The sequence below is a fragment of the Perissodus microlepis genome, chromosome 15 (genome assembly GCF_051167445.1).
Source record: "Perissodus microlepis isolate ML-2025 ecotype Zambia chromosome 15, ASM5116744v1, whole genome shotgun sequence".
In the NCBI taxonomy this organism is placed as follows: Eukaryota; Metazoa; Chordata; class Actinopteri; order Cichliformes; family Cichlidae; genus Perissodus; species Perissodus microlepis.
In genome coordinates, this window is record NC_140475.1 from 35,706,595 (window position 1) to 35,722,203 (window position 15,609).

Sequence of the window (15,609 nt, forward strand, 5' to 3'; positions counted from 1 at the left end):
CTCAATTTTTTTAATCTTGTACTGCTTGCGTTTCTTCCTCTTTTTCTAAATTAAACTGTGATGCAAAGGTAATTAAGTCCTCTGTCTAACCCTGTTTAAACAAATGCTCATGACTAATGATCAGCAATAACAACAGCTTGTTAATCATATGATGGGCATGCCTGTGTGTGCACACGTGTGTGTGTGTGTAAAACAAAGATTCCTGGTGCTTGACATGGGAGGATGGATAGATGGATGGATGGATGGATGCGCCAGAGTGCAGGAAGGAAGCGAGAAGTCAGCGAGGAATAAAGGGGAAGAGACAGATGATGGGAAAGTGGAAAGAGAAACAGGTCATGACTTTGGTAAACGGTGGCAGCTGGCTGGTGGGAGAGCTTTGATAACGAGAAAAGAAAGAGCACAATGAAAGAGAAACCAGTAATACACAGCAGTTGATGGTATATAGCTGGAAGTAACAGAAAGGAGACTTGAAGAAACAGGTAAGCCGAGCAAAGGTAACGAGGGAGTAACTGAAGAAGAGTGAGTATAACCGAAGCAATCCACTTTATTGTGGTAGGAAGTTCAAGCTGGACAGTTTCAAAAATTACCTTGAAAAACAAGACAGACGCGTTGAAAATCAGCTGGCATTTATGTGAAGATAGCTAGTCTTATTAACCACTCAAAACGCAATTGTGAACCACTATTGACACACACACAAACACACACAGGCATCTGGAGCTATTTGGAGTTCAGGAGGAGGAGAGGGGGAGCTGGGAATCAAACCAACAATCTTTTGATTGCTAGGCATCCTAAACAACGGCTGCTCTCCGTATGACAACAGCAGCAATCAGCAAATATTACGGGGAAATAAAACTCCCTCTAATAAAGCAGATATTATGGAAAAACATCTTAGTCTCTCTTCACTTGTACTTTACTTATCAGATAGTGAACAAAGAGAGCTGTCAAAATGTGGAAAAACCAAAAAGGATTTACAGATATCTGATTGTGCCTCACAACAGAAAAGCAGTAAGTCCCACAACATTTACCAAACAACATGAAATGAAATACACAAAGTACTGCTTCATATTTGCCAGTGTTATGGCAACTTCTAGATCTACTGTTTATGTACTTGATGCTCCCAAGGAGAAAATGAATCATCTGGCAGTGACTCTGCAGTCTGAGGTTTCCTTCTTTGTGGGGGAAAAAAAAAAAACTACTTGTAACACTAATAAGACTCCCGGTTTACAAAACCACACTTCTGACTAGTGTAGATGTATTCAGAGGCAATTAGAGTTAAGGCAGGATACCACAAACAGATACACAAGTCTGATTGGTATGTGTTTTGATATATACAAAACACAAACGTAGTACACACAGTAGGTGGGAGGTGACAAGAACCTTTATACTATGTAGTTGCCAGTGGACCAAAAAAGTAGCTTTGTTAATAAGTGAGGACTAACATTTAAGACAGGAGTGCAGAAAAGTCTGTCTGCAAAATCACTGGTCACTGTAGAGCATGGGTGTCAAACATAAAGCCCTGATACCAAACTTTGTCTGACAAAGATGAATCCAGCCAATGGGAAGCTTCAGAAAAAGGTGAAAGAGGGCATACATTTTGGACTTTTAACTTTTCACAAGTTTCACAGCTTTTCCTACTGATGACCTCCCCCAAGGCCATTCATACTAGACCAAAGTATTTAAGTAATAGAGTGAAGTAATTTATTTTTTATATATTAAGATATCTCAGGAATTAAATGTGTCGTTTAACTTCTTCACACTGTCAGAAGAGGGAGTCAGATCTGGGTTGTGGAGGCAGCAGTTTAAACTCAAACATTCCTCATCCCAGCCAGTTGAGGGACATAATCTCTTCAGCCTTTCCTGGGAATGCCCGAGGGGAGAGTCCCAGTTGGACATGTTCAAACCCCTCACCACACACATTCTGACAGTTCCTAGACAGACGTCTGAACCACTGCAGCAGGGTCCTTCTGATTTGCTGGAGTAACAGCAGAGTTCCTCTCTCTGAGCCCAGGCACCGTTTCTGCTGCTTGTATCTGTAATATTGTCTTGGTCGGCCATAGGTGAGGGTAGGAATGTACAAAAAAAAAACCCAAAACAATATAGTGGCAGCTCTGTCTTCAAACAACAGATCAGTACAGAGGCCACATCACTGCAAACACTACACAGAACTGCCTGTAAATCTCATGTTCCACTGTACCCCTGCTTCTGAACAAGACCCTGAAACAGTTGAATTTGTCCACTTGGGGCAGCAACTGATATTTAAACCTGAAGTGGGCACTCACCCTTTTTCGGTTGAGAGCCAGGGTACACGCTGCAAGAGTGTGAGCTTGTGGTTGCCATTCAATGAAGCCACCAGGCCCACATCCTCCGCAAAAAAGACAACCCGAGATCCTGAAATCTGGAAGGTGCTGGGTTTCATGAATATAGTCAGTGACAAAGGGCAGCCCTAGAGGATTCAAACACCCGCTGGGAAAGAGTGTGGAAATGCTGTGTTCTGAATGCAGTTGTACAGAGATTAAAAATTATTCATGGAAATTTCATAACTGGTGAGTGTTTTGGCCAATTCCTTGCTGGCTGTGATTTGACAACTTGCAGTATCAATAGCATAAAAAGTATGAAACTGTGGTAGAATCTGCTGAAATGGGAAACTGTCGTTCAGCTGTGGAGATCGTGGCAGCTGTGTTTATTGTAAATGTTCTCATTCTGAATAAAAAGACACCTCTGACCGTGTGCCATTGTAGTTTGACATAAAAACATAGTTGAGGAAAAAGCTAGTTAAGCATCTTTAATGATTGTTTGTGTGCAGATCTGGAAATATGTCTAATTCTAAACAAGCTTCAATAGCAGCAGCATTAATTCCTAATGAATTATGACCTTAAAGTCATGAAGAAAAGCAACAGAAGCACCGCAAAGCTTTGTACAAGCAACAGCAGCAACAGCATGCCACCACCCTCTGCTCCCCTCTCTTCTGAATGAGGGAACATGTGCACACAACACCTTAAGATGATACGTCATCCCTTACAGCGGGGGAGAACAGAGGAGCACTTCTCAATGAGCCTTCCCTAATCACTCTGGAGGAAGCTGCTCAAAAGAGGACGAGGGGGAGGAGATGAAAGGAAACGAAGTGAGCGTGAGGCTGAGAGGGCATTCCGCTGAGCAAGCCCAGACAACCACAGCCTCATTGTGTTCGGCTTCCACGCGAGAAAAAGGAGAAAGTGACTGCATGTGCAAACACGCAAACACTTCACACATTAGCACTGTTTTCAGAGCACCTTCTGTTGACACCTTTCATTCCACAACCCTCAGCTAACCCTCGCGTCACAAAAGCTCAAATCCATAATTTTCCACACGCTCTTGCATTTATCAGAGCCAATGAGCCTGCCGCTGAGGAGATGAACTTAATGTAAAAGGTTATTCGGTCCCAGGTGTTCATCTGAATCGACCCCTCCCAAAATGTGTCAGCAACCAAAGTGTGAGACTGATTGATTTTGTTGTCCAAGCAGCGTGAAATGCCTAACTTCCCGTGTAGTGACAATCATGAGCTGTCAACATGGATTCAAACTTTAAAAAAGGAAAGAAAGAATAAATGTGTTTTATCATTTCTCCTCAAAACAGTCAAACACATTTGTGGTGAACACTAATCAATTATTCAGAAGTTTTACGTTTAAAGCAGAGATGTTCAGTCTTGTACAAAGGAATAACAGACAATAAGTTCACAAAAAAAGATATCAAAGAGTGATCAAATACATTTCAAAAAAATCTAAAAAAAATCCCCCCAAAAATCCCAAATAACACAACCCGGAGTAGTCATGCATCGCTAGCAAAGCTGAGCAATACATTTTTTTGTGCTTAAAAACGCCACTGCAGCATGTTCATAGATAGAGTCTAGTCAGTGTTCTGTTAATGGCTTATTTAATGAGTCACAAATACCCAACAGTGGCAGTACAGACTTACTGCAGTTTCATTACTATTTACGTTCAAGTTCTGCCATGATGGCTAACACTGGATTGGTGGGTCTACTGTGACTTTTTGAGTTGGAAATCCGAGTTGAGGGGGGCGTTGCAGATGAAAATACATCCATTTGTGGAGAAATATGAGTTTTTAATCTTGGGACTGAAAATATTTTGGGGAAAGTAGAAAGAAGGTGCAAATGTGCATTTCTATTTATATATTCAGGCACCAGTGCACTGTGTGCACGTTCTTCAACAATCTGACAAGGTAGATAAAAAGCCACCAATGTGGGAGTGACTGCTGGAATCTGCTCCTTCCTGTTCAAAAACAACCAAACTGGCTCTAGGAAGAAATAAAAAACTGTTCCACCTTCCATTTACACACCGGATTTCGATTTGTGGACACTGCAAGAAAAGCAAAAGACTGAATCCTCCATTAGTTATGCTGCAATAGACGTAGGCTGCCGGGGGATTCCCATGATGCATTGAGTTTTTCCTTTCCAGTCACCTTTCTCACTCACTATGTGTTAGTAGTCCTCTCTGCATTGAATCCTACCTGTTATTAATCTCTGTCTCTCTTCCACAGCATGTCTTTATCCTCTCTTCCTTCTCTCACCCCAACCGGTCGCAGCAGATGGCCCCGCCCCTCCCTGAGCCTGGTTCTGCCGGAGGTTTCTTCCTGTTAAAAGGGAGTTTTTCCTTCCCACTGTCGCCAATGTGCTTGCTCATAGGGGTCATGTGATTGTTGGGTTTTTCTCTGTATCTATGAAGCGCCTTAAGGCGACTTTTGTTGTGATTTGGCGCTATATAAATAAAATTGAATTGAACTGCAGATGTGTGGTGAAATAACGAGTCTGCATTTATACTAATAATAGTATCAGATGAATTTCTTTTAAAAGTATAATAATGCATGAAGACACATGAAGATACATGAATACACTAAACTCAATGTTAACATAAACATTAAACACCAACACCTTGAACAGATCTGTGTGTTACAACTGACAAATATCTCACACAAAACAAAGTGCTGACATAGAAAAAATGGTGCAGTGATTATTTATGTTCATGAGTGTTATGAGCCCTAAAAACTCACGACATTAAATACGACATTCATGCCTTGATAAAATAAAAGCAATCCTCCAAACAATGTGGTACAGTGCGCTCTCTATAATCAGCTACCACAGTAGCTCTAACAAGCACAGACACATGCAAACACACTCAAACACATACACACTGCACTATGTTTCTATGAGGGTCAATGAAGCAGCCAAGCGACAGCCCAGTGGTCTCCTAAGAGGGCTCTGCCTGCACATTAGGCCTGGGCTTTGCTCCAGAGACGGCACTGTGCCATACAGCTGGTCTGACACACGCTGACAAACACACACACCCCCCCGCTTTGCAGCGTACTATTAATTAACAGAGTTTTCACGCTCTCCCTCACGCACACACCTGACCTGTATTTGTAACCTGAGTGATCTTAGGTCTGTCTGCGAGTAGGTGCTTTTGTTAAGTGTGTTTATCTTTTCTAATGTCTCCCATCTCTCCCACTTTCTCTCCTCTCTAACCGGAGAGGCTATAAAGGTGAAGTGAGCCCTCCTCTGAGATTTGCCCATTGTGTTTTTCTTTCCCTCTGCCAAGGGACAAAAGTGATAGACAGGATCAGGTGGATAGATTTTAACAGAGGCAATGAAATAGGGTCAGAATGACCCAGGGAGTTGGAGGCAGGTTAAAAAAAAAAATAGCTGGATCAAGTAGCCTATGGTATCAGCTGGCTGACCTGTGGGGCCAGGCCATAGTTTGGGCCTGAGGCAATCTGACCTGTTGTTTCTAAAAGGTCTGGAGAATGAAGGAGAAACGATATTGCAAAGAAAAGATGATTTCATCATTGATGGAACTACATTGAATAAGGCTGTTTCACACAGATGCAGACAAAAAAAACAAACAAAAATCTTCTCCTGTTGAGAACTGCATGTTTCGGAAGGAACCATGTGTGATTCCTATCATGTGTTCTTAAATGTAGTAACAGCCTGATGTTGCTAAAGACAGATTTAGGGTCTCCTAACAGTGGAAATGTCCTTAAAAGTATAAAGTAACCACTACCTGATACTTCTAATTAAGAATGCTTAAGTTGGGTTTTATTAATTATGCTTTGCCATGTCCAGTTACTATATTTGCAAAAGTGAAAAGCTTCTGCAAAGGAAACCTTTATGATGAGCCTTTCAGTTAAAAAAGGAACCAAAAAAAAAGAAAAAAAGAAATCTTTGCCCAGAGGAAATTGAGGCATGTCACCAACTCAGCCCATAAGCCACGTGGTTCAGTCTAGACTCAAGGACCCACATACCCACACACTTAGGTCTAGGCTGTGTTACACCGAATGCCCTGCGCAAAGTGTCCGACAGCTAATGACCCAGATCCTCCACTCACCCACTAACTCAACCTGACAGACTGACAAAGCTCAAACTCTGGAACATACATTTTCTTAGCAGAAGGAAAAGAAAAATTTGACATCACTGTAAAATTAGGGCTGCAAAAGGGCGGCGTGCTGTGAGGTACATTTCCAGCAAACTGCAACGTTAGACTGGAATGTTAGTTATGAGTTACAACAAAATAAGTGGTGTTAGATTTCAGTCGGCAGTAGAGATAGGAGTGAAGGGAGTGAGATATGAGGAGTAAAATGCAATAAAGAAAACTGCATTTCATGGTCAGTGGTTCATGGTGACTCACAGAGCATTTTATTCTGTTTAAATTTACGTTCATTATACCTTCAAATTACAATAAACAGATTTTTTTTTCCTGATGTCAAAATTCCCATCTGACCCTCCAAATGATGGCTGCTTGTATTGATGCAGATTTAAAGAGTGAAGCAAACACTTCACTACAAATAACAGATTTCATAAAGAAACAAAATAAATGTGTGTGCATGCACAGGTGTGTTCCTACACTACATGGTTTCTTAAGAAATTCCAGACACACTCCTACATCTATTAGTGAGGACAGTCTTTCCAGATGGAAAGTGGGAATGTCGTGTTTGGAAAAGTTTATGGATCCACTTGCCTTATAGAATTTGCAAGGCCAGGCAGGTCTAGACATGGCTGACGCTGTGTGGAATGGAGAGGGGGCTCTGTGACAGAAAAACCCTCAGCAAAAACCTTCGTGTGTGTTTCTGTCTTCTCCGAGTGCCTCTTAATGTAGCATGACTATGTCTGGATGCAGTGAAGTGTTTGCCTACTTAAATACTGTACATGTGGTCTGCTGTTGTTTACATGGAAGGTAATAAAAGCACAAATGTGTTTTTGACAATCAGAGCTTACATGCAACATATGAAAGTCAACAAAATCTAAAAAGTTGACAGGAGAATGATTCCTGCAAAAACTGACTTAAGGTTATTAATTTTCAACAGTTAAAAGCCTTCTTTAGTAAATTCACTTATCATTTATCACTCATATGTGTGTATTTGAGGCACGTATTGTTCTTTAAACTCTGAGATCATGCAGGCATTTGCAGTGTTTTAACACTGTGCTTTGACTTGGATTAAATGTGAGAAAATTACAACTTAAAGGCAAGTGTGTCTAAATTGTTGTGTACTTCTGTGGTGACAGGAACAGTCATTATGCATGTGCATGCTCGTGTGTGTGTGTGTGTGTGTGTCACAGATACTTCTGAAATGGCAGCAAGCCATGTGTGCCACTTTGCAAACACAAACTTTGCTTAGCAAGCAGAGCTTCTCTGAATCAGACCAATGCTGGAGAAGACTCATTGCACCAGCTTTTAATTAGGAGCCTTCAAAAGGCTGACAGGTAAAAATTAGCAGATATATCGGTCCACCCCCAAGAAAAGTTTCCCAAAACTTACTTACAGAGCAGATACACCACATGTGCACTGTGTCGCTGTAGGAATAGAGTCTATGTCTTATTTTGTAACTAACATCAGTACAAATTACTTTTGAGAATGAGTCATTTTATTTGCAAAAACATATTTGTGCTTAAGCAAGAGCAGTTTCCTCAAAATCAGAGAAGGAAAGGAGGAGATGGGTCAATCATTAATAATCAGTTCTTGCTAGAGTCCAAGTGAACACTTGTGCCAAATTTAAAGGAACTCCCAGAAGGCGTTGAAGAGATTATGTGCACAAGATTAAAAATCTCTTCTGGGGTTGTGTCAGGAAGGGCATCCCACGTAAAACACAGCCAAATTAAACGGGCAGAGCTAGGCGCTGTGGTTACCCCTTATCAGATTGCTGAAAACAGCTGCTTCTTTTTTTTTTTTAATAAAAAGTATAAATTTAAATACACTTCTATTATTTAGCTAATGTCTTAATTTCTTTGTTTATTTAAGCTTAATGTGAGAGCATCTATTGTGCGTGTTGTCATTTATATTAACCTACTGTTACTTGATGATGACTGATATAGATGAATTAACCTCAGAGATTTCTCCAACTCTTTTTAGTTTTAAAATGAGAAGCATTTTTATTAAACTGAACTATTGCCTGAGCTCCTCTCCATCTCTCCTCCTCAAAGACTCAGCATCTCTTTTTATATCCAATCATGTATTTGAACCTATTACTAATTCATTAAATTAGTTCTGAAATGTTCCACGAGATGCGTTTTTAAGAAACACAAAACTTTTCTGGTCTTTTCTGTTATTCTGTTTCCCCCGTTTGAACTTCTCATTGCTGTAAAAAGTAAGCTTACATATAAATAAATATTCCTTTAAATAATGTTTTTCTGCTTGAACAATTCATTTGTACGTCTTTGTACATTTTTCAAATAGAAACAGCTTTAAATGCTTTACAAATATTTTCTGTCTGCTTTTACCTACTTCTTAGAGAGCATCCTATTTTCTAGGAAACTGAAAACAGGCCTTTTTAGCCGGCCTGTACTGGTAGCTTAACTTAAATGCAATAATACTGCCATACTGGACTAATCAATATAAATTCCTGAAGCACCACTGCCATCTACTGATGACTCGAGGATTTTATAGAATGGATCCACGTGCTTAATATAACGTAGTTGACCTGAGTGGTCAAAGTAAGATATGCATACAGTACAGTGCAAAAGTTTTAGGCAGGTGTGGAAAAAAAATGCTGTTAAAAAAAAGAAGAAAGGAACGTTTTCAGAAATATATATGATTGTTTATTGGGCCCAAACGTATTCTGCAGCAGGGCAACAACCCCAAACATGCAGCCAAAGTCATTAAGAACTATCTTCAGCGTAAAGAAGAACAAGAAGTAGTGGAAGTGATGGTACGGACCCCACAGAGCCCTGATCTCAACATCATCGAGTGTCTCTGGGATTACATGAAGACAGAAGAATGTGAGCAAGCTTCATCCACAGAAGATCTGTGGTTAGTTCTCCAAGATGTTTGGAACAACCTACCAGCTGAGTTCCTTCAAAAACTGTGTGCAAGTGTATCAAGAAGAATTGATGCTGTCTTGAAGGCAAAGGGTCGCTACACCAAATATTGATTTCATTTAGATTTCTCTTTTGTTCATTCACTGCATTTTATTGATTGATGAAAATAAATGATTAACACTCATTCTTTGTTTACAGCATTTTTTTTTCCTTACCTGGCTAAAACGTTTGCACATTACTGTATATAATATCTGATAGTGTAGTAGGTTTGCATGCAAACTACTGTGATGTTGAGTTAAGAACTGTGAAGTTTAAATAGGAACAACCAGACTCAGCAGGTGTTTCTTTATAGCCTTTGTGTATCTGCAGTGTATTTTCTGCTCTGCAAGTGTTTGTGTGTCTTACTGAGATCCTCAGCCAGCTGGACTCGGCGGCCAGTTATGAGTTGGGTCTTCTTTTCCATGTCTTCTCCAAAGTCATCCAACACTTCCTTCACGTTTTTCTCCAATCGGCGCACTGGCGAGCACGGACACAGAGACAGATACACAAGAAACAATAATAATCAATGTCTGGCCCAACAACAATGAACTGCACTTTTCTGTCGATCTTTTGTTTTGATGAATCAAGTTATGAAAACACTTTATAATGATTAAAAAGACTCTGAGAAGGACTGTCACTCTCACATTTGTCTTTACTTTATAGATAATCTGGATAACTACTGGAACCTTGCTAAAGGACATAAAAATCACTAAGCCCAACAATGAAAGTGCAGAGACTACTTCAGTCAAACATTTCTAACCAACAGTGAAATGTGATCTCAGTATCAGCTTTGGGGATGGCGTGCAACTAGATTCACTGCACTGCATTTTTCACATGTTTCACACAAAGTACCACTGATGGAACAACTTACTCCAACAGGAGGGAAAAAAATCAAAAGGAGGAAGTAAAATTCCTGCCAATAACCTGTTGGTTTTACAAAAAGATACAAGAAAAACAAACCCACAGAAATGACAACTACAAGGCTGAAATCATTAAAAATAGGTTTGATATTCTATAGTTTTAACTTTATTCCATAAATAGCTACAACTGCTGTTATTGAAATAACATAGCGCCCCCCCCCCCCGTCCACAGTGCTCACCTTCAGTGTTGGTAAGTTGCTGTCGTAGAGTGTTGGCTGTTATAACCAGCATCCTCTGTATCCTCCAAAACAGCACCACATCATTGCACTCCAACTGCAGAAACAAACAGGGATATCACATTTTTATTGGGTTTTTTTTAGGTTTTTATTTGGCCTGGGACAGACACAAATCAAGGGTGTGTACCTGCTAGGTCTTCAGCCTTCAGTACACAGGGTGCCCCAGAGTAAAGTTACATTTTTTCCAAACTAACCCTGACCTGAGGTGAAACTGCATAAATAAATAAAAAAAATAAAAGACAACTCTTTCTACTTACCTCAGAGTCAACAAAGTGTCTCTGGTAGTAGTAGAAACCCCTCTTGCAGAGGTTGCAGTGTGACAGTGCTTTCTGTAAGAAGTGTCGCCGATAAAGCTGATGCCACGTATCCTTGATCTGAGCAGGTATGGAAATATTTCACCAGTTAACAGAGGCCAAACATAATTGCCAGGTATTGCTGTTACAAAAAAAAAATGTTTGGAATAATCCGTTCCATCTCACCAGCATCGGGTCAACTTCTACACTCCGTGCCTCCAGGTTCTTCCGTACTGTGGTGACTTCATCATTAGCCAGGTAAGCCGTGTGCTCATCGTGCAGCTTCAGCAGGCGGTCCAGCTCATTTTTTGTTTCATTCCGAATATGCTGCAAGGTTTAGAAAAGCAAGTCTTCACTTCAAGGAGCATTTAAATGTAAAATATTACATATTTATATGTAAGCTCTACAGTGTGGATGGAATTAGACCATTGTGTAAGGTGATAGCCTTTATAGATCTTCCACTTCACAGCTTCAAAGCTCCTTCTAAAAGCTACTGCACCATCACAACTATGACTTCTGAGGAAATCCTGCAATTCTGACCTGATCTGGTGTACGATTCTTCCAACTCAGCCACCTCTCCTTCCAGTCTGGGCCCACCATGTCTTTGATTACTGATTCAGCTGCAGGACGAGGGCAAAGAGCAAAACAGAACAAAATTAAATCATACGTCAGAAAAACAGCATGCCTCATTGTGGCAGCAAAAGCACCACAAAAGCATGATCACCTAAAACCTGGTCAGGACAGGTGTGTGACTGATGTCTGGGACAAAAGTAAGAACCTGAAACTGTGTTGATGTGATTCCAACTAAAAACCAAAACTGAAAAGAACCATAAAAGTCTACAAATGTTTTTGTGTGGTTAAGGCTGCGAGGAGAGTTGTAACATATGATCCTATCATAGCCAACGTACTGTCTTTGAGGCGTGACTGCAAGGTTTCCTCCATGAACTGGATTGCTGCATCCCACTGGGGCTTGTCTGTGATGGAGCGGTCTTCGAGGGCATTGTGCTGAATCACCCTCTGACACAACCACACACAGAGGTAAGTAGTACAAAAAACACATTCCACTTGTTAGCATCAGTGCTTCTTTGCATCACGACTACATTCTCTATGCTGATGGCATCTCATCATGAAATTCTGTCTGCTCTGGGAGCTTCAATAAACAAGTGTGCACTTTCTGCTTGTGAGGGTATTTTACTGTGTGTTTACCAGGCTGTCCAGGGCCCTCTCATTCCACTTATGCCTCTTGATACTCTCATCCTTCACAGCCTCCTTCAACTTGTCAAAAATGTCATCCTGGTCTTTGCCTTTGTATTCAGCCATGAAGCGGGCAAACTCCTCCTGCAGTGTCTCCCAGGCAACCTGACAGGGGCAAAGTATGCAAAATATAAGGAGGGAAAAGGGGCTATTAGAATAAAGCCACTGCTGGATTTAATTGTTTTTACAAGTTCTACAGTCTGTGTTAATCGAGTTAGAGTCAAGATACTCATAAAAAAAAAAACAACACACAGCAAAAAGAAAAGAAATACTAAACAATAGAATATGACAGTGAACTAGGGCTGTGTGATATGACCAAAATCTCATATCCCGATATAAGACATCTATCGTCCGATAACGATATAAATCACAAAAATGTAACATTTTTTTTTGTAAATTCTTTGTTGTAAGTTGTAACAGCCGCCGTTTTCTTTGTGAGTATTTATTACACGGCGTGCTGCGGGGAAAAGCCTGTTCTAATGTTTGAGTCTAAGGTTTATTTTTTAGCACCCGACGGCTCTTTTTTGCTTCTCATCCGTAAACTCTGCATACTCTTTCACGTGATTCAATTTATTTTGAAAAGTCTCAACAGGATCTTGAGCTTTATTGTGAAAGGTTTATGTGGAAAATAAACAAGCGGACACGTGACGCGATGGAGTTACTGTTGTTGTTGCTAACGACAACGCATAAATACAGGCACTTGTCCGTCAGTAGTGTGGTTATATTAAATATAAGATTAAGAGAGAACTTTAGGAAATTAATATAGCCACTACTGTGACCATCAAAACGATGAAAAAATATTGCCGTAAACAGTTTATTTTTGCGACACCACGAAACAAACGATAGCGTAAAGTGAAACGATAGACGTTTTTATATCGTCATCCGATATATATCGTTATATCGAACAGCCCTACAGTGAACTCACCAAAATGTAATAAAAAAAATTCTTAAAATAACAACAATCATTTTAACTGAATGAATCATGATATGAGCTGACTAATAAAGCAAGTGTGCTTCACCTCCAGTGCTTTGTGCGGGAGCTGCTTGTCAGTCCACTGTTTGAGCTTGATGTCTACAGTGGTGTTAAAGGTACCAGAGTCCATTGTTTGGGCAGCAGGCAGGTAGATGTTCTCAATTACATGGGTGGAAACACGTTCCCACAGCTTTTTCTGTAGAATAGATTCCCTACAAGAAGGGAAGAAAAAAAAGTCAGTTCTGAAAGAGATGTGCGCTGACTTGTACCAAACTTTGTAGCTCAATAACTCTAACCCATGTTAAGTTCTTGAAGATTTGGATTATCACTTTTAGTTACAGATAGAAGACAGACAAAAACACAAAAAGAGTGCTTTGGACCAAGGTGTCCAGCTGAGTGCAGTTAAATCGTCAGCCGGAGCAGGAAAACAATGAGCAAAGAGGGACGCTCGACTGTAAACTCCAACATCTATACTATGACCCTGTTAAAAGCTAACAGCATCCACACTCTCCACAGCGACGCACAACAAAACCCAGGATTCCCCCGAGTCCCAAATCCCGCTGAGACCAGGGAAGCGTTGCACTTATCTCATTTATCATAAACGCACAGCCATATTTCATTAGGTCCCCTTTTGTTCCAGCCAGCACTCCTCACTGTCAATAAGAGCCATTTCCAATAATGCTGGCTGGCTGCTGGCTGGCTAACAGGGCCACCCCTGCTCCTGTCCATGGGCCATTCATCAGATTATTGATCAGAGAAAACTGATGCCACGCACACAGGGGATGCCCACAACAGCATGCATAGATCTCATTTAAGCAAGGTTTTACTCATTGTGGTATTCACATACAGCTACATGCAGACAAAGATCTGCTTTTTAAACTCATGGCTGGTTAAGTACTAATGCACATTTTAACACTGCTCTTTCCCCATAACATGAAATATCATTCACCTCACAAACAACTAAAACTAACAAAGTCACTGAAATGATGGTGAGAACTAAAGAATAATAAATCACGGATGTTAGTTCAAGAGGAACTTACCAGTGTTGTGGAGTCACCTGACTCAAACTAATAACTTCATCCAAGATTTCATTTTTAGCCTTTTCAAACAGTTCATTCTGCAAAAAGATTCAATACTACATTAAAAACCTTTAGTGCAATTTTAACATATTAATAAACTCTTATTTCTTAAGGACATTTTTTTTAAAAACACAAATGTAATTTATAAAATACCCATCACTAATGAGCATGCTTTCTTTTATAAAGAACTATGTGAGAGTTCAAAGAAATGACTGTTTGTGTTTCCTACCCTGTCCAGCTCTCTTAGACGAGGGTAGTTGTTCTTCCATTCTGTCTCCAGGTTGAATCGTGAAGCTGGTTAAAGCAGGGATCATGAAAAGGAATATTTAAACAAACATTTTCATCTTCAATATGAACAAATTTCAATCTTACGTGGTTTAAAATCACTGCACACCTGAATGACCCACAGGAAATAAACAAATAATCCTGATAAGAGAACTCTAACTGGTAAAAACTTCCATAACGACAGTAATGTAATTATTGGTTTAGTGATAAAACCTCTAAATAAAGAGCAACTACTGTTATCATCGATTACATCCACACAGTTCTAAAGAGGGACCGTCAGCATTCAGACTGGATGGATTTGGATCAGAGTTATTGTATGAAAACTGTTTTGTACCTGATGAGGGTCACTTAGTCTAAGATGTTGTGATTTAATAAAATATTAGTAGGTGAGACAGTGTGCAGAGGAAATAATTAATTTTTAAACAGTCTTACACATGAAACGTGACATTATAATTTTAATATAGACAGCAACACCATAAAGCTCCAACAGACACTAATCATCAAATTATCTAGTGCTCATTCTTCCGCCTGGCTGAAACTTAACACTTAAATCTTTCTTTCTTTTTCACCATTGAGATTATGCTCCATCCTTTGGCAGATCTCGATCATCATCAAGCAATGAGCCTATACAGACAGAGCCTGGCCTTTTCTCACATAGCATGATATGACGGCAGCCTTCAGTCACCAGATGGTGTTTATTCTCTAATAACAGGGGATGAGGGCTTTGCACACTTACTCTCCCTAACTGGTCTCTGGGGAGGAGGGAAGATGGGGCCAATCACACAATCTTTATCAAAAGTCAGAGTTTTACCTCTCGCGTATGCACACAGAGACACACACTAGCACACTGAGCTTCTTGCCCCTTTCCACAGCTCCCTATCCACAGTGGAGATTAGGCTAATTGCTGGTTTGTGGAGATGTGGTGGCGCCAAGAATGGAGGATGGAAGCTGGCTGCATGTGATTTGATGGGATATGGATCGATGCTCAACACAATGGACCTATGGGATGTGAAGTCTCATGGCCATAAATCTCTTATGCTGTTAGCAATGAGCTTGAGACTGTCTAGACTAATTGTAGTTGGAAGTCAAGACAGAGGGGGTGGAAAAGTATGGCAGAGTGGCTGAGGAAAGCCAATATAGGGAGACTGAAAAGAGTAAGATCAGCTACTCCTTTTACTGTTAATCCTAACATGCCTATTCAAATTATTAACATGCACATCACTGCAAACAGA

At 40.3% G+C, this 15,609-nt stretch overlaps 1 protein-coding gene across 4 annotated transcripts in view; it reads right to left on the reverse strand.

The window, feature by feature from the left end:
• opa1 (OPA1 mitochondrial dynamin like GTPase) overlaps window positions 1-15,609 on the reverse strand; it is a 35,509-nt gene that overhangs the window by 9,016 nt on the left and 10,884 nt on the right. For all 4 annotated transcript variants that reach the window (XM_084954262.1, XM_084954265.1, XM_084954263.1 and 1 more), the window contains 10 exons: window positions 14,322-14,386; window positions 14,054-14,130; window positions 13,060-13,225; window positions 11,993-12,145; window positions 11,695-11,803; window positions 11,327-11,406; window positions 10,973-11,113; window positions 10,751-10,867; window positions 10,437-10,530; window positions 9,704-9,814 (listed from right to left, as the gene is read on the reverse strand). In XM_084954262.1, the coding sequence (XP_084810388.1) occupies window positions 9,704-9,814; window positions 10,437-10,530; window positions 10,751-10,867; window positions 10,973-11,113; window positions 11,327-11,406; window positions 11,695-11,803; window positions 11,993-12,145; window positions 13,060-13,225; window positions 14,054-14,130; window positions 14,322-14,386 (1,113 nt within the window). The remainder of the gene's footprint in view (window positions 1-9,703; window positions 9,815-10,436; window positions 10,531-10,750; window positions 10,868-10,972; window positions 11,114-11,326; window positions 11,407-11,694; window positions 11,804-11,992; window positions 12,146-13,059; window positions 13,226-14,053; window positions 14,131-14,321; window positions 14,387-15,609) is intronic.